The sequence below is a fragment of the Oncorhynchus kisutch genome, linkage group LG5 (assembly GCF_002021735.2).
Source record: "Oncorhynchus kisutch isolate 150728-3 linkage group LG5, Okis_V2, whole genome shotgun sequence".
NCBI classification, from domain to species: Eukaryota; Metazoa; Chordata; class Actinopteri; order Salmoniformes; family Salmonidae; genus Oncorhynchus; species Oncorhynchus kisutch.
The window spans coordinates 67,443,849-67,468,107 of record NC_034178.2 but is presented as its reverse complement, the minus strand read 5'-3'; the positions used below and the strand labels follow the sequence as shown (position 1 = coordinate 67,468,107).

The window sequence follows — 24,259 nt, the reverse complement described above, 5'->3', positions numbered from 1 at the left end:
TAATACATATTAGAATAAGCCTGTAAAGGAACAAAATGTGGGGAAAGTACTGTAGCTAGATAGACTCTCTTACCCAAATACATGGGTGAACGCTTCTCCCTCTCTGTCACGGATGCCATGGTTGCCCTTAGTTTGAAGATATAATCCAGAGACAGGTGTTTTACACAACAGCTTTCTGTGTTTTATCTTTTTGACTTCCTCTGCATATTTGCCATCAAACGGAAGAATTTTCTCCATCTCCTTAGCTATCATACTCTAATTCCACCGGGCATTCCACTGATTTCAAAACTCGCTCCTCTAGAAAGTGGAGAGCAACACATACCGACCAGCTCATGTTATAGACAGAAGCGTGCTACATGGCAGACCAATTCGAACTCATGTCTCGGCATATCCAGCCATTACATTATCTCAGCCAATCATGACTAGCGGGAAGGTTCCTGCCTTTTTCAGTGGCTAAACCAACTAGGCTGGTAATTTCACAATTGTATTCATATTTACGGATGGCATACATGTTTGTTATTAAGGTACATGAAAGTTCACATGTTCCAGAAGGCATTTCAGCCCCCCAAAAAACACATGTTGAGAAAAAAAAGCTGTGAAGTATTGACACGTGACATATATGAAATATTGATACATTTACTCTGACACGTCACGACCCACCATTAACAGGTCAGGGTCGCGACCCATACTTTAAGAAAGGCTGATATAGGATATAACAGGAAAATATGGTATAAATTGATGAACTTATTTGAGTTATTAGAGTAATTCTCACGAGGGCTTTACATTCTACAGCAGTGGGGGGACAACACTGGTGACGGTTTGATGTACACATTGCAGCTTGCCTTTATGTCCCTGAATTGATCACAGTTGAAGCCGACCACTAGCTTCTTAGGACCGGGTCTGTATGGAGTGAAGGGTATCTTCACACATAGTCGTTGCCCTTGTTTTATCAAAGGCGTTCTGAGGAGACAGGTGAAAAAAAATTATACCTCAAGGAAGCTTTAGATCTCTAAACTTCAACACACAAGGTAGTGTAAAATATTTCAGATGGAAAAACCCTAAGCTTTAACCACATGAACAGCCCATGAATGCATGTATTTTCTAGTTTAGCCAAGAGCTAAATAATCTCTGGACAGACTACGTAACATAAATTGTATTGAATCATCTGTCAAAAGACTGTGATGCCATAACTAACAAGGAACCGTAGTTCCGGTGCTTTGGTGTCCTCACTAGATATCTGGACATATCAGGATTGGGTGGAGGTGGTGCTGAAAGTGTGTGTGTGTGTGTGGGGGGGGGGGGGGGGGGGGGGGGGGGTTCAAGCAATGATTTCAGACAATGATTTCAGGAAAGATTCGGTTTGTCATAAAATCTGAATCCATCCCACTTGGCAAAAACTGGGTCCACATTAAGGAATCAAATCTGGACACATTTCACAGGGCACAGACATCAGTTCAACGTCTAGTTCTGATTTACATTTGGTTGAGTTATCAACTAATGTGAATTAAATACCAACAAAAAAGGTTAAAAGTTGACTTTTTGTAAATCCAATCAGTTTTCCATGTTGATTCAACATCATCACACTGATTTTTTTGGTTGAAATTGCATGGAAATAATGTTGATTCAACCAGTTTTTGCACAGTGGGATGGATTCAGGTTTTATGACAAACTGAAACCTTGCTTGTAAGACATCAGAGAAATGTCAGTGCCTACCTGGCTTCCATTGTTTCAGTCAGCAAGCCACTGCCGGTCACTGTTATGAAGCAGTCTCTTAGACCTTCGGATAGAGGGTTGTCAAACACAACCTCTGCCATCATGTCACTATACTGCAATTCAGATCCAATGGCCTAAAAGAGAACACACATTCGAATAAAAGCATTTGATAAAAGTATTTTATATTGGAACTATCACACTGAACAAACCCCATCTCCAGTTTAATGGCTGTTACTGATATTGGCGTTGTATTTAATAGATCAACTGGTCAGATGACAGTCTAACACTTTAGATTTTCATCTTCACAACACGTTTATTCACAGGGCAAACATTAATATCCTTGCAAATTGCTATTCCCGCTACTAGTGTGTTTGCCACCTATAAATTAAAATGGTAACCCAAGAGTATGAAAAGACCCTTGGGGCTTGTTCAATAATGACCCCAAAGAATGTCACTCAGAGAAAGAGCTGTTCTAAGTGGGGTTTTGGAGTGGCTTAAGGATCTGACACACTGCCAAATGACAATGTTGGGAATATGCAATACTCACTTTGATGGTGAGCGAAGGGCTCTGTGACACAAGGTCTTTCTCTGTGATGTACACTGCCCCACTATTGTCCTTGTCTGTGACCACAGCCGAAACCTTGATGCTGTTGCTCTCCCGCATTTTCTCCCCATACACAGAGAAGGGGATGTGGATGGGTATAGTCAGATCTGCCAACAGAGACGATGCATTTGATTGTCAAGGTATCACAAATGCTAACATTCTGTATCATCCTCAGTACAACATTAGCAACCCTAACATTCTCTATCATCCTCAGTACAACGTTAGCAACCCTAACATTCTGTATCATCCTCAGTACAACGTTAGCAACCCTAACATTCTGTATCATCCTCAGTACAACATTAGCAACCCTAACATTCTGTAGCGTCCTCAGTACAACATTAGCAACCCTAACATTCTGTATCATCCTCAGTACCACGTTAGCAACCCTAACATTCTGTAGCGTCCTCAGTACAACATTAGCAACCCTTACATTCTGTAGCGTCCTCAGTACAACATTAGCAAACTGACAGCCATAAGAGTAAGTGTCAGTCAATTTGCTACAACGCTATGGCAGCTATACATGAGACTTTACAGCTTTGTTAAATTGACCAGTTAAACTCTAACTATATAAACTCCTGAAACACAACACCATCATTGAGATTGATATATGCGTCATACCAAGGATGTTGACAAATAATTATGAAGGTGAATCGCTGCAATGTGCTCTTGGTTTTGTTAAGTGTTTCAGTTCTCTTTGTTCTGTGATGTAAATCCCTCCTTGTGTGCACTACTGTGTTACTTAAACATTGTAGGCCTACTGATGGAAAGACTTTGAAACATTTTCACTCTACCTTGGTTGGGAAGGAGCTTCTGTTCTTTCAATTCGGTCTGTATCTGGGAGGATGGGATCCCGTTGTATCTCATGGCCTGAACATTGACATTGATCACTAATTTCCGAGTCACACTGTCGTTGTTGTTCAGTACAAGCTTGAGGTCGATGTCTTTGCCGCTGATCGGCTTGGTCAGCTCCACGATCTTCATGGAAACGCCAGGTTTGCCGTCATGGATCCCGTTGGAATTGTCTTCGGGTATGTTGACTCTTTTCACAGCTTGATTGTACACAGCCCTCTCCTTTTCCGTGCCTGTTTGAAATGTGTGACATTTTGGATGAGTACCTGGTGACTCAAGCAGTTGCTCTCACTCACCTGGGAGAATTATCGTGACAAGTGGACACAGCACCTTTCTGACTCATCTCTTAAAAAAGTACAGAACTTTTTCCCAGACCAACCGTAGTTCTCAAATATATAAAATACACTTATACCCTTATGATAGGCATAACCCTTGTAACGCTGCATTATTTCTGAAATCAACTGATAACAGTTCAATCTTGATATAGTCAGACTCTCGGTTCATTCAATACCAACCCTCTGCATGTTTATAGTTGGCCGTGATGTCCACTCTCTTGTCGCTGCCCACTGCCTTGGTGCTGATGTTCTGACCTACGGACACACTGTCTGTGGAGATCTTTTTCTTGGAGCCGTCAGCGAACACCATCCAGGTTACAAGGTCGGCGTTGACTTCGGCGAAGACAAAGGGCACATCGTATTTGAGGTCAACGTGACCCTGCAGTATGGCCTTGACTGGAGCAGGGCCGCAGCAGTAAACACCTGGGGGAGGGGAAGAGAAAACAACATGAGCGTATAACAGGGAGTTCCCTTCATGTCTCCCAGACCCAGGACACGAACTCAGAACCATCTGCACAATAACACAACATACAGTACATACAACCTCCAGTAGTGTGTTATTATGTAAGATGGTGTGAGATGAGATGGAAGTTGGACCGTACCAGTGCTTTTCTCCTGGGGGGTGGGGTCCACAGCCTGCCAGCCATCGTATAAGGAGCCTGCTGAGAGATCGGGCCGTGTCATCCAGGCCTCCACCCACACATGGTAGTTCCTGAGCAGAAACACCAGTCTTCAAAACTTCATGCTATTGGCATCACTCTTCATACGTAGCCACAATTACCTCACGTTACACTTACCATACACTGTCGGGGCTCTTTTTGGGTCTGACTCCATAGTCGGAGAAGAAGTTGTCAATTGTCAGGTTTTTGTCGGTGTCGTGGGCTGACTGGAAGTTGGTAACCACTCGACATGGGATTCCCAAACACCTCAGTACTGACATGGAAATACATTTCAGGCATACTGGTTAACTAAAACAACATGTTCAAAGCATATTTGTTAACTAAAATAAACACATCAAAGGTATTGACATCAGCCTCTCTCCTCTGGTCAGAGGTGAATGGGACACAAATGGTGGGTAATCTTGCCATCCCTCTCAAAAACCAATCACAGCCCTGGGTCTGAGCGCATGCAATAGTCAGTACTATTTAAATAACATTGTATTGATTGATTGACTAAAATAATAATTGAAGAGAGATTGGACAGTTATATCCTACCTGTGCACATTACAGCGGCGAACACCCAACACTGGCCATACTTGACTGGATTACCACCATATTTGAGCCACCTCCTTAGTACCTCCACACTGCCGTTCCAGTGAGTGGGGGACATGCCACCATCGTATTGACCATCCCACCGCCCCATCAGGACACCTCTGTCATCGTTAGCGTTGATCTGGGCAAGGAAAATAATGTTCAAATTAGATTCCAGAACTGTCATTTGGCTGAGTGAATGTGTTTTTGTACAATCTAAAATGTAGTTGCTTTCCTGGATCTAGATTGAGCATAGCCTTGGACTAAAAAGCATGTTCAGTGTGGAAAGTTACTTTTAGTCCAGGACTAGATTTAATCTGGGTCCGGGAAACCTGTCCTATATGTGTAACAACACCTTAATTAGTGGAACTGGACCCATTTATAGTGAACAGGGCCAGAAATAAACCAATGGATTTTCTTGTGCTGTTTAAACAGAACTATGAGCTGATGATGATTTAAAGAATGTCACTGTTATTAGTGGGGTTCAATAACGTTGCCACGGCTACTAGTGGGGTTCAATAATGTTGTCACTGTTACTAGTGGGGTTCAATAATGTTGTCATGGCTACTAGTGGGGTTCAATAATGTTGTCACTGTTACTAGTGGGGTTCAATAATGTTGTCTCTGTTACTAGTGGGGTTCAATAATGTTGTCACGGTTACTAGTGGGGTTCAATAATGTTGTCACTGTTACTAGTGGGGTTCAATAATGTTGTCACGGTTACTAGTGGGGTTCAATAATGTTGTCACTGTTACTAGTGGGGTTCAATAATGTTGTCTCTGTTACTAGTGGGGTTCAATAATGCTGTCACGGTTACTAGTGGGGTTCATTAATGTTGTCACGGTTACTAGAGGGGTCCAATGATGTTATCTCTGTTACTAGTGGGGTTCAATAATGCTGTCACTGTTCCTAGTGGGGTTCAATAATGTTGTCACTTACTACTTTGGTTCAATAATGTTGTCACGGTTACTAGTGGGGTTCATTAATGTTGTCACTGTTACTAGTGGGGTTCAATAATGTTGTCACTGTTACTAGTGGGGTTCAATAATGTTGTCACTGTTACTAGTGGGGTTCAATAATGTTGTCACTGTTACTAGTGGGGTTCAATAATGTTGTCTCTGTTACTAGTGGGGTTCAATAATGTTGTCACTGTTACTAGTGGGGTTCAATAATGTTGTTACTAGTGTGGGTCAGATCTCCAATCTTACCATGGCACTGACCACCCTACTGACATAGATGGGGTTACAACGAGCAGAGAAGTCCTTGGCGGGGTCACTCAAACACTTGGGATTCACGTCAAGCAGCTTCAGGCAAATGTCCACTATATCGTCTTCAAACTGGAGAAACAATACATTAGGGCAGGTTAGCTAGCAACCTACAACAATTTCTAAAACGTCTTGTCTATACTAACTTACAATTTAGTCATTTAACAGACGCTCTTATCCAGAGTGACTTACAGTATTGAGTGGATAAATGTTCCTATTGGTCTCCCGCGTTAATCGAAACCCACAACCCTTGAGTTGCAAGAGCCATGCTTTACCAATGGAGCCACACAGGGCTCTAGCCAATCATGTAAACTAAGACACTTGGGTGACACTTGGGGTCGGTTTCCTGGACAACAGATTAGTCCTGGACATCTCCAGAGTAAAAATACTTTTGAATGGAGATTCTCCCATTGAGTTTGCTTTTTAGTTGAGGAATATATTTCATCTGTATCCAGGAAACAAGCCCTATATGTTATGAGCAGCTAGCTAGTACTTTTCAACGGTACAATACTGTTTTGTTTGTTCTGTGTACCTGTCCGAAGTCCCACGCCATAGAGCCTATGTATTTTTCAGAACCTTTGTACACCAGACCTTGTTCTCTCATCACATACTCCTGCCTCTCCTCCTCCTCAGGTAGATGCACCGAGTCCTCTACAGCCCGCAACAAAATACAGACGTTTTAAAACATGAATTATAAGAATTTGTTCCACTGACTTGAATGGTTAAATAAAGGATAAATAAAAAAGACATTGTTATTTGTTATTATTAAATGAAAGGGTATCTGGACAATGTTTTAATTGCGAGTATCTTTAACATGTTATCATGCTGTTACTGTGTTGTGACCACTGTCTCCCATGCTAGAATGTAGTGTTACCAAGCTGTGTTACCAGGATATTACCAGGATGTGTTATCAGGCTGTGTTACCAGAATGTTACCAAGCTGTGTTACCAGGATGTTACCAGGATGTTACCAGGCTGTTACCAGGATGTTACCAGACTGTGTTATCAGGCTGTGTTACCAGAATGTTACCAAGCTGTGTTACCAGGATGTTACCAGGCTGTTACCAGGATGTTACCAAGCTGTGTTACCAGGATGGTAGCAGGCTGTTTCCAGGATGTGTTACCACGCTGTGCTACCAAGCTGTGCTGCCAAGCCTTTATAATAGGATGTGCTACCAAGCCGTGCTAATAGGCTGTGCTACCAAGCTGTTTCCAGGATGTGTTACCAAGCTGTGCTACCAAGCCATGCTAATAGGCTGTGCTACCAGTCTGTGCTACCAGACTGTGCTACAAAGCTGTGCTGCAAGGCTGTGCTACCAAGCTGTGCTACCAAGCTGTGCTGCCAGGGTGTGCTGCAAGGCTGTGCTACCAAGCTGTGCTACCAAGCTGTGCTGCCAGGGTGTGCTGCAAGGCTGTGCTATCAAGCTGTGCTAATTGGCTGTGCTACCAATGAACTCATCACATGGTTTAAACAGCAATGCAACCATTTTGATATTAGAGAACAGCATTCATAACCACAGATTGTTATTCATATAATGTGGCTCTGGATGTTGTGGCCCATTGTTTGTATCTGTGTGTCTATTATGTCCCAAAACAGTTATGAGGTGTCTTTCCAACCCATACAGAGACATGGGTTACAACAATCTCTGTAAAGTTAGCCATTTCCAGATTTTAAACTGATAAGAACATTCAGGAATGCAGCATTTGACACCCTCTGGATACTGTATCAAATAATGACTGTGTGTTACCATGGCTGTATTGAATCATTCACCACATTTGTTGTCCTTTGTGTGATTCAAAAAGTTAATTTATCACAGTTCTAGTTAACATTTTTAGGAATGCTTTATACTTCATTCTAAAGTATCTTCATTCTAGTATTGTCCCAGAATTCCCCATGAGGGATAATGAAGTTGTTTTGAATTGAATTGTCTTTACCTTGGCACCAGGGATTAAACAGCAGAAGCAGCTTGCCCAGGCTGCTGCCCACCGAGGCGGTGGCGTTGGTCTTTACAGACAGGCTGTACTCTCCCACTGGGGCGTCTGCTGGGCTGGTGATGTCCAGGGTGATTGAACCCGCCGGGAGCCCTGAGCCCTGGTGAACCTTGACCTTCCAGGATGAACGCTTCCAACGGCCTTCAGGTAGCCCGAACACTGACCTGGTCCCCAATGCCTCTGAAGGCTGGGGCCCTGGATGGAGAAGGGAGAATGTTGTGGATTGTTTTCAGTAGGAATTAAATTGATGAAAACTTTCAGAAACAGTGATGACCTATATACACTGGGAGTTCAAAAAATTAGGAACACCTTCCTAATATTGAGTTGTCCCCATTTGCCCTCAGAACAGCCTCAATTCGTCGGGGCATGAACACTACATGGTGTCGAAAGAGTTCCTCAGGGATTCTGGTCCATGTTAATGCCAATGCTTCTCACTGTTGTGGATGTCCTTTGGGTGGTGAACCATTCTTGAAACACATGGGAAACTGTTGAGTGTGAAAAACCCAGCAGCATTGCAGTTCTTGACACACTCAAACTGGTGCGCTTGGCACCTACTACCATTCCCTGTTCAAAGGCACTTAAATCTATTGTGTTGCCCATTCACCCTCTGAATGGCACACATACACAATCCATGTCTCAGTTGTCTCAAGGCTTAAAAATCCTTCTTTAACCTGTCTCCTCCCTTTCATCTACACAGATTGAAGTGGATTCAATAAGGGATCATAACTTTCATCTGGATTCACCTGGTCAGTCTATGTCATGGAAATAGCAGGTGTTCCTAATGTTTTGTACACTGTGTATTTGATTCAATATTTTCTGACAGCATAACTTTGATGTCAGGAGTACATATACAGTACAAGTGGAGGTATCTCAAATCCTGTCAGTGGTGCAATTCAGTCTTTAGATAAGATTGAATGGACCCCAACTCAGCCATCTACAACACATACAAGGATTAGTTTTTATCTCTTTATTACTGCATGTGTCTGTCTTGTCAAAGGGGACTAACATAGGGCCGGTTTCCCTGCCCTAGCCTAGATTCATCCTAGTGTTTTAGTCCAGGACTAGCATAATCTGAGTCTGGGAAACTAATACAAACAGCACTAATAAATAGCAGAGATAAATAAAGTTATTCTATTTTCTATTCTAACTCACCTGTCTCCACCGTCAGCTCCAGTAAGTCTGTTGTGGATCTGAAGGGGCCATGGAAGTCAAAGGTGACCAGGAAGGACTGGCCTCTCCTGACTATCAGTCTGTTCACTGAGATGTCATTGGTGTTGTGGGCTGTGTTGTTCTTCTCACAGTGGAGCTCTACTTTACCAACGTCTTTAAGAAAGAAAGAAATTAATAAATATATAGATACTATATATATTTTTCATTTGAAACTGAAATACATTTTTCCTGACAACACAACATTTTAGTTTTCTAGTGTGGGTGTCTGTTTCTGCATTTGCTGTTGTCTTTCCCAGTGTTTGTTTGTCACATTTTGTCCTGACAGCAACATAGCAGAAACAGAACGTCAGTTGGGCTAGTTTAGACAACTGAATAGTAAAAAACACTTGTGGCCAATGACCTTGCATAATGCAGAAAATATATGCAACAAAAAAATAGGTGAAAGACCATACATAGACTTAGGAATTAGAATGTATTATGTTCTCTATGTAAAAGACAGCCTTGGGCCAGTATGAAATGGTATGAGGAACCTAGGACAATAATTCAAGTGCAACATGGCAGAAGATTAGTGATGAAAACAGCCCCTTTAAGGCAGAGAGAGTCCCCCCCCCCCAAAGTAAGCCTGTATATTGCACAGGTAACACATTATAGTAAACTACAGTATACCTGTATTCAAATACTGTATGTACAAAGACAGCAGCAGATCTTCAAGTCCAGCTGTAACATTTGCTGATCTGACCCTATCTGTACATTTTTATATAATTTGCTGACGTGTTATCTATGCAATACAACTACAGGCCAACTTTGCATATTTTCTCTAATGACTCATAAATAATAAAAGCTGTCAGAAATCATATTAATTTAACAGAAGAACAAACACCAACAAGGATGATCTTCCTTTGTAAGAAAAAAGTTTCATTCTACAAGTCAAGTCACCCAATTACCCATTCACTGTACTAAATTACCCTCTGTCACTAAACATGACATAGGCTACCTTGACAATGCAATATCCACATTTTTCAGCATCTGAAAAATCTTGCAACGAGCAGTGTTAATTGACTTACCAAAACCCATTGAAGCTGTCTCTCACGTGGTTGTGTTGGTAAGTAGATGCAGTTGCTTGTTGTAGTACTGCAGTACTGTAAGTAATGCAAGGATGACAGGGCTTTTAAAAGGAGCCCTACCCAGGTCATAAGAATGTCTAAAAAATTACACTGAAAAATACACACCCTTTCACTAGAATGGTCTTCCTGATTCCTCCCCTGTGTATAGGTGAAAATAACTACTTTACATTTTTGGGCAAGTGATCATAATCTCCGTGCCTTTCAGACCTTAATGTCATTCCCCTTCCATGATTCTGGCTCAAATGGACATTTAGACCTTCTACTGGCCAAATTGGCAACTATTTCAAATCGAATCAGAGTGTATCTGTCAGTTGCACAGACTACAGCAGGTGTAAACAGTATAGTAAAATGCTTGCTTGCAAGCTCTTCCTCAACGTTGCAGTAATACTATGTCATATAAAATAAATACACACGAGAAATGAAAAAAGGTACACAAGAATGAAGGAAATACACAGGAAAATATTGACAAGTAGAATATAATGACATGGATAACATATTGATATGGATAATATATTGACATGGGTAATATATTGACATGGGTAATATATTGATATGGATAATATATTGATATGGATAATATAATGATATGGATAATGTATTGACATATAGAATATAATGACATGGATAATATATTGATATGGATAATATATTGATATGGATAATATATTGATATGGGTAATATATTGACATATAGAATATAATGACATGGATAATATATTGATATGGATAATATATTGACATATTGAATATAATGACATGGATAATATATTGACATGGATAATATATTGATATGGATAATATATTGACATGGATAATGAATTGATATGGATAATATATTGATATGGATAATATATTGATATGGATAATATATTGACACATAGAATATATTGGCTTGCAGAATATAATGACATGGAGAATGTATTGATATGTATACAAAATCAAAAATAGACACTATTGAAATCTATATACATCTTGATTTCTATGCAGGGCAAATGACACATCAAATATTAATACTACCATCACTCCCCTGTATTCAGTGCATTTGGAAAGTATTCAGACCTCTTCACTTTCTCCAGAGATGTTTGATCGGGTTCAAGTCCGGGCTCTGGCTCAGCCACTAAACGACATTCAGAGACTTGTACCCGAAGCCACTCCTACGTTGTCTTGACTATGCGCTTATGGTTGTCGTCCTGTTGGAAGGTGAACCTCTGGCCAGGTCTGAGCGCTCTAGGAGCAGGTTTTCATCAACCATCACTCTATACTTTGCTCCGTTCATCTTTACCTTGATCCTGACTAGTCTCCCAGTCCCTACCGCTGAAAAACATCCCCACAGCATGATGCTGCCACCACCATGCTTCACCGTAGGGATGGTGCCAGGTTTCCTCCAGAGGTGACGCTTGGCATTCAGGCCAAAGAGTTCAATCTTGGTTTCATCACACCAGAAAATCTTGGCTTCGGTCTAGCCACTCTATCATAAAGGCCTGATTGGTGGAGAGCTGCAGAACTCTGGAGCTCTGTCAGAGTGACCATCGGGTTCTTGGTCACCTCCTTGACCAAGGCCCTTCTACCTCGATTGGGCAGTTTGGCCGGGCGGCTAGTCTTGGTGGTTCCAAACTTCTTCCATTTAAGAATTATGGAGGCCACTGTGTTCTTGGGGACCTTCAATGCTGCAGAAATGTTTTGGTACCCTTACCCAGATCTGTGCCTCGACACAATCCTGTCTCGGAGCTCTACGGACAATTTCTTCAACCTCATAGCTTGGTTTTTGCTCTGACATGCACTGTCAACTGTGGAACCATATATAGACGTGTTTGCCTTTCCAAATAATTTCCAATCAATTGAATTTACAACAGGTGGACTCAAATCAAGTTGGAAAACATATCAAGGATGATCAATGGAAACAGGATGCACCTGAGTTCAATTTAGAGTCTCATAGCAAAGGGTCTGAATATTTATGTAAAAAAAGGTATTTCTGTTCTTAATTGGTTTTCGCTTTGGTATTGTGTCTAGGTTAGGGCTGACCCCATTTAGTTGAATAGTTTTTTTCTGTTTTTAATTTTTATTTGCAAAAAATTCTAAAAACCTGTTTTCACTTTGTCATATATGGGGTATTGTGTGTAGATTGATGTGAGAAAAAAAATGATGTAATACATTTAAGAATAAACAGTAAAGTAACAAAATGTGGAAAGGTCAAGGTGTCTGAATACTTTCCGAAGGCACTGAATGCTGCCATGGTGCAACAGCAATGCATTTGTTTGATAGAACAGTTCACAACTACAATCATTTAAACCTTAAAGGTACTTTATTTCCCATTTAACAGTTGTCAACTCCCGTTGAATTGGCTTTTATCATACAGTATTTATATATATTTTTTCTCTCTGGTTTCTACTTTCATTCACCAATAAGCAGTGTCACATTCTGTCGTCCAGGTTCTTATTTCCCCATCTCTGACTAATGTGATTACACCTTTTTGCTGCACCTTTTTTTCACTGGTTTATCTTGATTATATAGTTTCGCAAGGCACTGTAAATGTCAGTTCATCTACTTTTCTGCTTCTTGATAATTTCATGAAGGGAGTCTTGCTGCTCGGAACCATTGCGAAAGTGCTTACTCAACGTCCGATGTGGGAGAGGTAGGCAAACTTCTGACTAAATGAACAGGGGGGAAACATTGTCTGTTAGCAAGTTTTTGTTCCAACCCAACACTAACACATCTGATTCAAATGATCCGACTGCTCATGCGATTCAATCCAGAGTAGTTAGGAACTGGTGTGTTGGTGCTGGGCTGGAATAAAATCCTGTGTGCACGGCTCTCCAGGACCAGGCTCTTGGCCATCTGCCCTGTTCTTGACATGCAGCTCTGGTCACGCATCCCCCATCCACGCCCTCCTTGCCTGGGCCCTCATGGCCGTGTTCTGCGGCGGCCCCAGCTGCCTCACTTCCACCCTGCCCTCAACCCCACGGCTACAGCGCCCCAGGTGGGCCATGTATCTCTGAGCGTGGGCACCGCGGTGCCAGGTGCGTAGTTGGGAGTCATGTTTCTGGTGGGCGAACAGCTCTGTCTCATCCAGGTGAGGCTTGAGGCGCACGCCCTGCGCACGCTCCTGCCAGTGGAAGAGGAAGAGCTGCCGGGTGCTCTTCCTCTGGTCCCAGCGCATGGCGGTTCTCAGAGCTGTCATGCCCTCAGCGTCCTCCAGTTGGTGTGGGGCGCCGCGCACCAGTAGCTCCTGGATGGACTGCAACTGGCCCTGGGCGGCTGCCGCGTGGAGGGCCCCGCGCCCCAGGGGAGTCTGGCCCTTAACGTTGGCCCCTAGATAACAGGGTCAAGTTTGTTAGGCATACAGAAAGAAAACGGGCTAAAACAACAAACTGGCTTGACTTTTGCTTTCTTCTGCCAAATGTTTTCCGTTGCATGGCCTAATTAACATAACCCAGATATTGCCAGCGTACCAGAAAAACCCTGTATCTCCAAAAAGTGAAATTTTCAGGAATTAAAAATAATAAATCTATTTTTTCAGACATATTGTTATTTACTAATCGAAGTTCACAAGACATTTTTTTTAATTATTTATATTAGTCCTACAGAAATATTTTTTTATTTCACAGAGCATGGAGGGGAATCAGGGGCGTCATGCACACACAAATCTGAGGGGGAACAAAGTATGTTGGCGGTGGTATGGTAGCAAAATTACAAGATTATGTTATAATATTGTTTATGCAACGAATGGTTGTTTTATGCAATATTTTAGAGTTTTTAGATAGTTCTCATCTATGTCTGTGTAAACTGAGAGGAGCCTAAAATCCTACAGCTGGCATTCCAGAGATAAGATGTGGTCAGCGAGATAGCCTGGAAGAGGTTAGAACAATCCCTTATTTTTCTAATCATCCTGGAATCTGGGAAACTAAGCCAAGGTGGGGTTAAAACAACACCCCCATGCAGATGACCACAGGTTAAACACAAAGTGGCTTATGGTGCCCCCCAATCTGCAATCGAGGGGTGAAACCAGCCATGACTAAGCATTCTTTGTGTCAGCTATATAAAGATCTCTGCATTTCTGTGAAGGTTAGGCTGCTCGGCCCAACAGTCAAGAGTGTTGGGTTGACTAGTCTCATTATTCCAATAATTAATCGATATTGAATGAAGACGATTGTTTGAAGAAATGACAGTCTCTCTCACTTGATTAGAATATTCCACAACTGTAGTCTGGAGGGGGGCTAGCTCCCTCGTCCATAAATTGGAGAGTTTAGCTTTTTCAAACACTTGAAACAGCTTTTTTCTGCAATCTACAGCCATAATCATTATGCCTAATTCTATGTAAAAAATAGCAACTCAATATATTTCTGCATATCTAAGCATAACTCTTGAGCTGTCTGTATCCTCCTGACTGGTGGTACTTTTATTTTAATAAAGTTAATATGCTTATCTGCATTTCTTCCTAAAATCTGAGTAAAAGATTGAAATGAATACGAGTCTTAGTCAGTATATTTAGTGCTTGCGTTTCTAATGTCTACCAACCTTGCCAGCAGGCATGCCAGCTAAGATAGTTACAGTACACAAGCTAGCTAGTCTTACTTGATTGATAGACTGAATTGGCTTCTTGGTAGTTGGGAGATCGGGAACCAATCTGTGCTAGCTAAAGCCAACTTCATAAAATTGCTAAGTGGCTAGTAGTATAACAGAGAGTATTACATGTTTTTTTGTTAAATATCTAAGGGGGTGCCTCCCGGGTGGCGCAGTGGTTAAGGGCACTGTACTGCAGCGCCAGCTGTGCCATCAGAGACTCTGGGTTCGCCCCCAGGCTCTGTCGTAACCGGCCGCGACCGGGAGGTCCGTGGGGCGACGCACAATTAGCCTAGCGTCGTCCGGGTTAGGGAGGGTCTGGCCGGTAGGGATATCCTTGTCTCATCGCGCACCAGCGACTCCTGTGGCAGGCCGGGCGCAGTGCGCGCTAACCTAGCATCGTCCGGGTTAGGGAGGGTCTGGCCGGTAGGGATATCCTTGCACGGTGCTTCCTCCGACACATCAGTGCGGCTGGCTTCCGGGTTGGATGCGCGCTGTGTTAAGAAGCAGTGCGGCTTGGTTGGGTTGTGTATCTGAGGACGCATCCCGTACGGGAGTTGTAGCGATGAGACAAGATAGTAACTACTAAAAACAATTGGATACCACGAAATTGGGGAGAAAAAGGAGTAAAACTTCAATAACAAAAAAAATATATATATATATATATATCTGAGGGGGCAGCTGCCCCTGTGCCCCCCATGGGCATCATGCCTCTGTGAGGGATGTCTACATTCAATATATGTCAAAATAATACTTATCAAAATCACCCCAAGTGAGATACAAGGTTTTTCCAGTGTGCCGGTGATATCCAGATGTTTTGCCTCTGCGGTGGTGGGTACCTTGTTGGAGCAGGAAACGGACAGCGGGCATGTGTCCACGGTGGGCACTGATGAACAGAGCAGAGAAGAGACGGTGAGAGAGCCAGGAAGGAGCTCCACTCATAGAACCCATAGCACTGAGATGGGAGGAACGTGGCGGTGCTGGTTTGGACATCACACTCTTGAGCTACATGAAATAAAGAGAATTTATATGTGTGAAAAGTCGATGGAAATGTTCATCCTAAAAAAAGGGAAGAGTGAAGTAAATAAGGTCTACAGGTTGTAATAACAGCTGTGAGATGCTGTTTAGATGTGCAGTAATTACAGACTAGCCTCATTAGATCAAATAAGGAGGTGGATCTTTCAGCAAGTCTGGTAAAGAAATGCAGTATTGCTATTAGGTGATGATGGTTTTTAACCTTTATTTAACTAGGCAAGACAGTTAAGAACCAATTCTTATTTACAATGACGGCCTACCCCAGCCAAACCCCTAACCCGGATGACGCTGGGTCAATTGTGCGCCGCCTTATGGGACTCCCAAACACGGCCGGTTGTGATACAGCCTGGAATCGAACCAGGGTCTGTAGTGACACCTCTTGCACTGAGATGCAGTGCCTTAGACCACTGAACCACTCGGACGCCTACTTTTTTTTACTATGATCAATAATGACCTGAGACATAGAGAGTCTCTGTGTAGAACTGCTGTAGACTATTCTAGGTTTTCTTTCATGCCACATCACCTTGAATACATTGCCAGTAGCTGCAGCGATCACAAGCTCAGCCCATCCATCATAAGGCCAGATCATCAGGGTGACAGTAGTTCCAGGGACGATGTCATTACAGTGAATAGTGGTGTCATCACATAGGTCACCTGTTGAGTGGAGAGAGTATACATTAGGTCTGGCCAGAGAAGCACATCATTAGATGTGGGATACCCCAGTCTGACTGGAAAACACCCTCAATAAAATGTTCACCATGACGATCCTATCACTGCTAGCCTACGTTTGAGATTTATAAGGTCCGTGATTCTAACTTCATTAAACCCAATAAAAATATATGAATACATATCTAATCAATTAATCAACAACATCTCCCCATTTCTCATTAAAATATATCAACAGTTAAACCAGCAAATGAGATCAAAGGTATTTATTTTACCATTATCCAGGTAGCATACTCTCTGGAAGTCTGTGGGAATCCCAACCACTAATTCCATGGTGTTTTTTAGCTCTCTGATTCTCATATTGTGGTGGCAGTCGGGCACAACGAACATCTCTCCCGTTTCACGCAGCCTGGCACCAAGACTGAACTTGACTTTCTTCGACGGGTCACGGTAAACTGCACTTTTGGGCCTCGGTACACTCTTCGAGTCGATGTCGCGGTTAATCATCGCACTTTTGGGTCTCGGTACCTGAAGTGAAATCTTCTTCGTTGAGGTGTAAAAATATGCCATTGGATTGCTCATAGAAACGCGCTCAGTAATTTTTGCAGATTGCAAAGTGTTTAGAATTCTGAAAGAATGAATTCATGAATTCTCTTCCGTTTGGAATGTTGTCTGACTATTAATGTTGCTATGGTGATAGACGTTAGAGGCCCATTGTTGCGCTTTCGGCTCATGTGCGACAGTAACATACACACAGTTGAAAAAATGCCTATGTTTTTGACATGAAAGATATAATATGTTACTATTGCAATGATTATAAGACCACTGAAATGATTGTTCATTTTTTAAAATTCTTGTTGCCAAATACTTTATACACAAACAAAAATTCCAAAATTCTTTACCAAAATTACACCTTTTTCTGATTGAATTGAATTATCTTATTAAAACATAAACCCCAGTGAATAACAACAAGAATAACATCTTCCTGAATCATTATAATAAGATATTTTCAGAGTGAATACAATTGCACTAAAATAGTTTATTTTTTGTATTATTTTATTTATATTTAGTGTATTTTTGAGTATTTTCTTTTTAATACCTGTGTTTTGTTTTGTTAGACATGTTTGATGGAGCAATGTAAGTTGATTTTTGTATTGTGAAAAAAAAATACACACAGTTGAAAATATCTAATGTTTCGTGATCAACTCAGTTTAGTTATATTGACATGGAAGTACCTCCATTCAACCTCACTGAGCTCGAGCTGTTTTGCAAGGAGGAATGGGAAAACATTTCAGTCTCTCGATGTGCAAAACTGATAGAGACATACCCCAAGCGACTTACAGCTGTAATCGCAGCAAAAGGTGGCGCTACAAAGTATTAACTTAAGGGGGCTGAATAATTTTGCACGCGCAATTTTTCAGTTTTTGATTTGTTAAAAAAGTTTGAAATATCCAATAAATGTCGTTCCACTTCATGATTGTGTCCCACTTGTTGTTGATTCTTCACAAAAAAAATACAGTTTTATATCTTTATGTTTGAAGCCTGAAATGTGGCAAAAGTTCGCAAAGTTCAAGGGGGCCGAATACTTTCGCAAGGCACTGTATATATATTGAGTTAATAAAGCCACATACAAACATGGCCTCTTTCTGCTTTCTTAAGTAAATTTAAATAGGCATGTCCCTTAAGAACAAATTCTTATCAACAATGACTAGGAACAGTGTGTTAACTGCATTGTTCAGGAGAAGAACGACAGATTTTGTATTAACTTGTCAGCTCAGGGATTCAATCAGCAACCTTTCGGCTTCTGGCCCAATGGTTTAACCACTAGGCTACCTCCCTAGTGGCTAGGCTAACTGCCTAGTGGTTAGGCTATCTGCCTAGTGGTTAGGCTACCTCCCTAGTGGCTAGGCTACCTCCCTAGTGGCTAGGCTACCTGCCTAGTGGTTAGAGCTAGAACATTCAAGCCCATTTGGGTGCCGCCATAGATTTACAGTAGAAGTGCCCGTCCAAGAAGGCTGAAGGTCATTGGCTAAAGATAAAATTACATCAAATCACTTTTTTTTTCTACCGTTTCTACCGTAGCTTTGATTGGACTGATCATGTCAACATCATACTTTCAAAATCTTAGCTAGCAAGCTAGACAAGCAGTCATCATCACGAATCTACAATCTACTGCAAATCCTTTTCCATGCTTATCATATGAAGAGAAATTATAGATAAAACGTCTCTGTGTTCATTTGCCATAAACATTTCACAACAAGTCGGAAATCACAAATTCAACTACGAGTGGTTTGGAAGGAAGCAGTGGCTAACTACAAGGATCTCAAAGCAATCACTATTTGATTCCTTTGCCTGCTATTGAATGGAGAGTGTGCGTGGTCCAAGTCTGGGTTTAAGGATTTAAAACATCTGTCTGAAAGGGTCTCTAAACATGTGAATTGTACATCACATATAGACAACGCTGTTAAACTCGAACTACTGGGGAAATCAAATGTTTTGACTCAGCTAGACACCTTATATACGAGCCATCGACCTTTTGTTTTGTTCATCGTTTGAATGAAGAGACCAAGGTGCAGCGTCGTAGGCGAACATCTTACTTCCATTACAATGAACACCGAAAAAAGAACAAAATACAAAACGAACATAAAGTTCTGCAGGTACCCTCTCCTGTTCTCTGCATGGAGCAGAGACAAGACAGAAGACAGAAAGCTTTAACACCACAGCAACAGGTCCAAGTTATGGGTCGTTCCACGAAAAGAGTGCCTTTTGTATTGCTTTGATATTTTCAGTAGAACTTGTGCACCGATATTGAATTTTTAAAAGTCTGTTATATTAAATGAAGTGCCCCTTAATATACACCAAATAGAGAATTCAAGAAATCACCTAAAAAATAATGAATTTTTACATGTCGCACTGTGCACACTCTGTGACTTCTAGGAAGACTCCCTGAGTCCCTGATCCACCTCTACGCAGACGACACCATTCTGTATACTTCCGGCCCTTCTTTGGACACTGTGTTAACAACCCTCCAGGCAAGCTTCAATGCCATACAACTCTCCTTCCGTGGCCTCCAATTGCTCTTAAATACAAGTAAAACTAAATGCATGCTCTTCAACCGATCGCTACCTGCACCTACCCGCCTGTCCAACATCACTACTCTGGACGGCTCTGACTTAGAATACGTGGACAACTACAAATACTTAGGTGTCTGGTTAGACTGTAAACTCTCCTTCCAGACCCATATCAAACATCTCCAATCCAAAGTTAAATCTAGAATTGGCTTCCTATTTCGCAACAAAGCATCCTTCACTCATGCTGCCAAACATACCCTTGTAAAACTGACCATCCTACCAATCCTTGACTTTGGCGATGTCATTTACAAAATAGCCTCCAATACCCTACTCAACAAATTGGATGCAGTCTATCACAGTGCAATCCGTTTTATCACCAAAGCCCCATATACTACCCACCATTGCGACCTGTACGCTCTCGTTGGCTGGCCCTCGCTTCATACTCGTCGCCAAACCCACTGGCTCCATGTCATCTACAAGACCCTGCTAGGTAAAGTCCCCCCTTATCTCAGCTCGCTGGTCACCATAGCATCTCCCACCTGTAGCACACGCTCCAGCAGGTATATCTCTCTAGTCACCCCCAAAACCAATTCTTTCTTTGGCCGCCTCTCCTTCCAGTTCTCTGCTGCCAATGACTGGAACGAACTACAAAAATCTCTGAAACTGGAAACACTTATCTCCCTCACTAGCTTTAAGCACCAACTGTCAGAGCAGCTCACAGATTACTGCACCTGTACATAGCCCACCTATAATTTAGCCCAAACAACTACCTCTTTCCCAACTGTATTTAATTTTTATTTATTTATTTATTTTGCTCCTTTGCACCCCATTATTTTTTTATTTCTACTTTGCACATTCTTCCATTGCAAAACTACCATTCCAGTATTTTACTTGCTATATTGTATTTACTTTGCCATCATGGCCTTTTTTGCCTTTACCTCCCTTCTCACCTCATTTGCTCACATTGTATATAGACTTGTTTATACTGCATTATTGACTGTATGTTTGTTTTTATTCCATGTGTAACTCTGTGTCGTTTTATCTGTCGAACTGCTTTGCTTTATCTTGGCCAGGTCGCAATTGTAAATGAGAACTTGTTCTCAACTTGCCTACCTGGTTAAATAAAGGTAAAATAAATAAAATAAATAGGAAGATTTGAATCCACATAACCTCAACATTTCTCTATGTTTCCACCATCATTGTAAAGCCCTAGTTATTTTGTTGCACTGTAAAGTCACCCATAGCTACGCCCCAGCCATGGGTGGGCCTGGTAGAGCATAGGCCCACCCACTTGGTAGCGAAGCCCAGCCAATCAGAATGAGTTTTTCCCCACAAAAAGGCTCGATTACAAAGATAAATACTCTTCACCCCCTCTGACGATCCTGCAGGGAAAGAAGCCGGATGTGGAGGCCCTGGGTTGGCATGGTTACACGTAGTCTGTGGATGTGAGGCTGGTTGGACGTACTGCCAAATTCTCCAAAATGACGTTATGGTAGAGAAATTAACATTGAATTATCAGCTCTGGTGGACATTCCTGCATGGCTCTGGTGGACATTCCTGCATGGCTCTGGTGGACATTCCTGCATGGCAATTGCATACTCCCTCAAAACTTGAGACATCTGTGGCATTCTGTTGTGTGACTAAACTGGATTAATTATCTTGACAAAGGATCAAATGCTCACTAACAGGGATGTAAACAAATGTGCACAAAATTTGAGAGAAATAAGCTTTTGGTGCGTATGACACATTTCTTGAATCTTTTATTTCAGCTCATAAATCATGAGACCAGCACTTTAATTGTTGCGTTTATATTTTTGTTCAGTGTAGTAGTCTGTCGGTAGTAATCAGAACATAGATTTTACTGACTATATTTCACAGCTTCACTTTACGTGTCAAACTTCAAGTCTCGCAAAAAAAATACTTTTAAAGAAGCAAGTAACAATTCTTCTTCATGGAAAACTCACCTAGCTGAGTTTTATATTTATAAAAAATTTGTGCTGCAGGTGTTTTGAACCTTTGTGACAATGATATGACACTCATTTGCACAATTCATTTGTTGGTTATACAAGGTAGTTTGGAGACAGGCTACACATGTCTTGATTTTTCTGATTTATATTATAAATTTAATTACAGAATGCTAAAAATAACATTACATAAAAAATATTTTAAAGAAATGATTGAATGTTACAAAGGTTGTGAAATGCAAAGTTCGGATATAAAATCTTTGAACAATGGTACATATTTGAAAAGAAAAATACATTTCATAAAATGCATATATATTAATAGTTCTACCATAAAGAAAAACAAGATGGGGAAAATTGCTGACAGGTGTGATGCGTTAGGTAGTCTACAGAAGTGAACATTTCCATAAGATGGAAGACAGACTTGAGATGCACGCCACACCGCAATCAGTTTAGGATCTCAAGTCGTGTTTATGGTCAAAAATGGGTTGCCATGTGAACAGGTGAGAAAAAAAAGAGAGAAAAAAAGACTACAAAAGTGACAGCTCTCATTATATCCACATTCATGTCTCTACAGAAAACCCTAAAACTGGCCTTGGATCCCCTGGCTATACAGGTTAAGCTATACAATGGAAGTTATTTATTCTCCAACATACTTATTTCACTACTAATGAGATTTACTAGTCAGAGCGTCTTGGAACACAAACCCAGGCCACACAACCATTCCTATACTGTACAATTGATTGTGGTCAGTGCAGTGGTCTGACTGAAAAGCCAAAATGGGATTGGAATCCACAATGTTGAAGTGGATTTACATTTTTTTTAAATTAATTTAACCTTTGTTTAACTAGGCAAGTCAGTTAAGAACAAATTCTTATTTACAATGATGGCCTACACGGTGGATAAGGGGGGAGTGCTTCACAGGTCTTTACCAAACTATCACTCTTTTTCTGCTTCTTCTTACTACAGGTTTAAAACAAACTAGGGAATAGGGTGCCATTTGGGATGCAAAATTGACTGTCACCTGAGGTCCCGCTGACACCAGAGGTCCTGCTGACACCAGAGGTCCCGCTGACACCAGAGGTGCCGCTGACACCCGAGGTTTATTCAGGGGAGAGCAACGTTACAGAATGTACAGATGCATTGTATATAGAAGAATCACAATTCTAGTGAGTCTATCTATACATTCCATTTCTATCTGTGGCATTCTAAAGTGCTGTACCTCATTCTATAAGCTAAACGCCCCTATGGCGAAACTGGCCTGAGTTATGTCCAATCAGAGGTATTTCATTGGTCTCTGGGGGACTTGGATCACATTATTGACATAGTAAACACACAGAGGGAAGATGCCACGAGTTCATTAACATATTTTGTTTCGTGCCAAGTGGTGCGGTTGTTCCTTCTCCTAAGCAGTAGTGGTTACGGAGGTCATTGAAGACAAGATGAAAAGAGAGAGAGAAACCGTGATGAAACCAGAGGACCTGAGAGAACCAGCTGGATACAGATGGGTTGAGGTGACTCGACGTCGGGACGCTAGCCGAGCCGCATGGTGGGTTGTTTTCCACCTGGAATCCGATGCCATTTTGCGGTGGCTGTTTTAGCTTAGCGAGGTGCGGTTTTCAGATCGTGTGTGTGTGTGAGAGAGACAGAGAGAGAGCACATGACTGATTCTATGTATGTTTCTTGTATCAGTGCCTTTATTTCCTGCAGGCGAGTGTTCTGGTCAGGTCTGATGCTGGTGATAGTTATTGGCTGTGTGTTGGAGCAGGCTGGAAGGTTCTAGATTAAAGCAGAAGTGTCCATAAGCACCATGTCGGGGTCCAGGCTGGCAAAGAAGCGTACGTCTCTGTCCTTGTCCGCCTGCAGGGTCATCACCGTCTCCTCCAGCTCTTCTAAGTAGGCACTGCCCGGCTCTTTGAAGTACGCTGCAAGTACAAGTCAAGTCACTATTTAATTAAAGTGCATTTTACATGGGTCACAACTATAGAAATATAATTACTAGAATGGGTGTCCCAATTCAAATCAATGAGGCCCTAATGGGTGGACCGGTGGGCAGTACTTTACATAATTAAATATAAGAATGTAGGAAACTGGGGAAATATGGAGAACGATAGGGAACAATGAGGAATAGAGGGCAAAACATTAACAACAAAATGAAGGGAGAAAATAGTCCACAGAAGAGAGAGGAAAAACTATATTCTAAGTGGTATGCTCGTTTGGATATCAGAAACATACGGCACAACACATTTTGGGAGGATCAAAAACAACAACATGCAGAGAGAAAATCTGTTGGAACTGGGAAAGACTCACTAACAGGAAGTCGCTCTGGGTAAGAGCTAAATGATTAAAATGCAAATGTACCTGCAAGACCAGTCACCATTTATTGTCATGTACTGTGCTTGACTTGCCTATTGCTATTGCTCTATTCAATATAATTAGTAGTTATGCTCTTCTTCTGCTATTTATTCATTTCATGTGTATTGCATCATACGTCTATTTCTGTTTCTATTTAAGCAATAAGGCACGAGGAGGTGTGGTATATGGCCAATATACCACGGCTAAGGACTGTTCTTAAGCATAACGCAACGCGGAGTGACTGGATACAGACCTTAGCCGTGGTATATTGGCCATATATCACCACCCCCAGAGCTGCCTTACTGCTATTA

The 24,259-nt window shown here is 41.7% G+C and overlaps 3 protein-coding genes across 6 annotated transcripts in view; all 3 read right to left on the bottom strand.

The window, feature by feature from the left end:
• Positions 1 to 620: 620 nt before the first annotated feature.
• On the bottom strand, positions 621 to 10,691 carry LOC116374238 (protein-glutamine gamma-glutamyltransferase 2-like). Its single transcript, XM_031825705.1, has 13 exons — positions 10,241 to 10,691; positions 9,159 to 9,329; positions 7,950 to 8,201; positions 6,548 to 6,666; positions 5,959 to 6,087; positions 4,716 to 4,893; positions 4,299 to 4,434; positions 4,104 to 4,213; positions 3,682 to 3,924; positions 3,109 to 3,399; positions 2,261 to 2,424; positions 1,714 to 1,847; positions 621 to 960 (listed from the first exon to the last, which is right to left on the bottom strand). Exons 1-13 carry the CDS (start codon positions 10,248 to 10,250, stop codon positions 780 to 782), a joined length of 2,118 nt encoding a protein of 705 aa, XP_031681565.1. The 5' UTR covers positions 10,251 to 10,691; the 3' UTR covers positions 621 to 779.
• A 1,892-nt stretch (positions 10,692 to 12,583) lies between these two features.
• On the bottom strand, positions 12,584 to 17,285 carry LOC116374239 (ankyrin repeat domain-containing protein 60). Its single transcript, XM_031825706.1, has 4 exons — positions 16,837 to 17,285; positions 16,419 to 16,549; positions 15,700 to 15,865; positions 12,584 to 13,609 (listed from the first exon to the last, which is right to left on the bottom strand). Exons 1-4 carry the CDS (start codon positions 17,141 to 17,143, stop codon positions 13,164 to 13,166), a joined length of 1,050 nt encoding a protein of 349 aa, XP_031681566.1. The 5' UTR covers positions 17,144 to 17,285; the 3' UTR covers positions 12,584 to 13,163.
• A 4,081-nt stretch (positions 17,286 to 21,366) lies between these two features.
• LOC109891444 (serine/threonine-protein phosphatase 4 regulatory subunit 1) overlaps positions 21,367 to 24,259 on the bottom strand; it is a 30,170-nt gene continuing 27,277 nt past the window's right edge. For 3 of the 4 annotated variants that reach the window (XM_031825702.1, XM_031825704.1, XM_031825701.1), the window contains one exon: positions 21,373 to 23,518. In XM_031825702.1, the coding sequence (XP_031681562.1) occupies positions 23,373 to 23,518 (146 nt within the window). In that variant the 3' untranslated portion in view covers positions 21,373 to 23,372. Of the gene's footprint in view, positions 23,519 to 24,259 lie in introns of all 4 variants that reach the window. The other variant, XM_020483998.2, reaches the window with a different exon arrangement.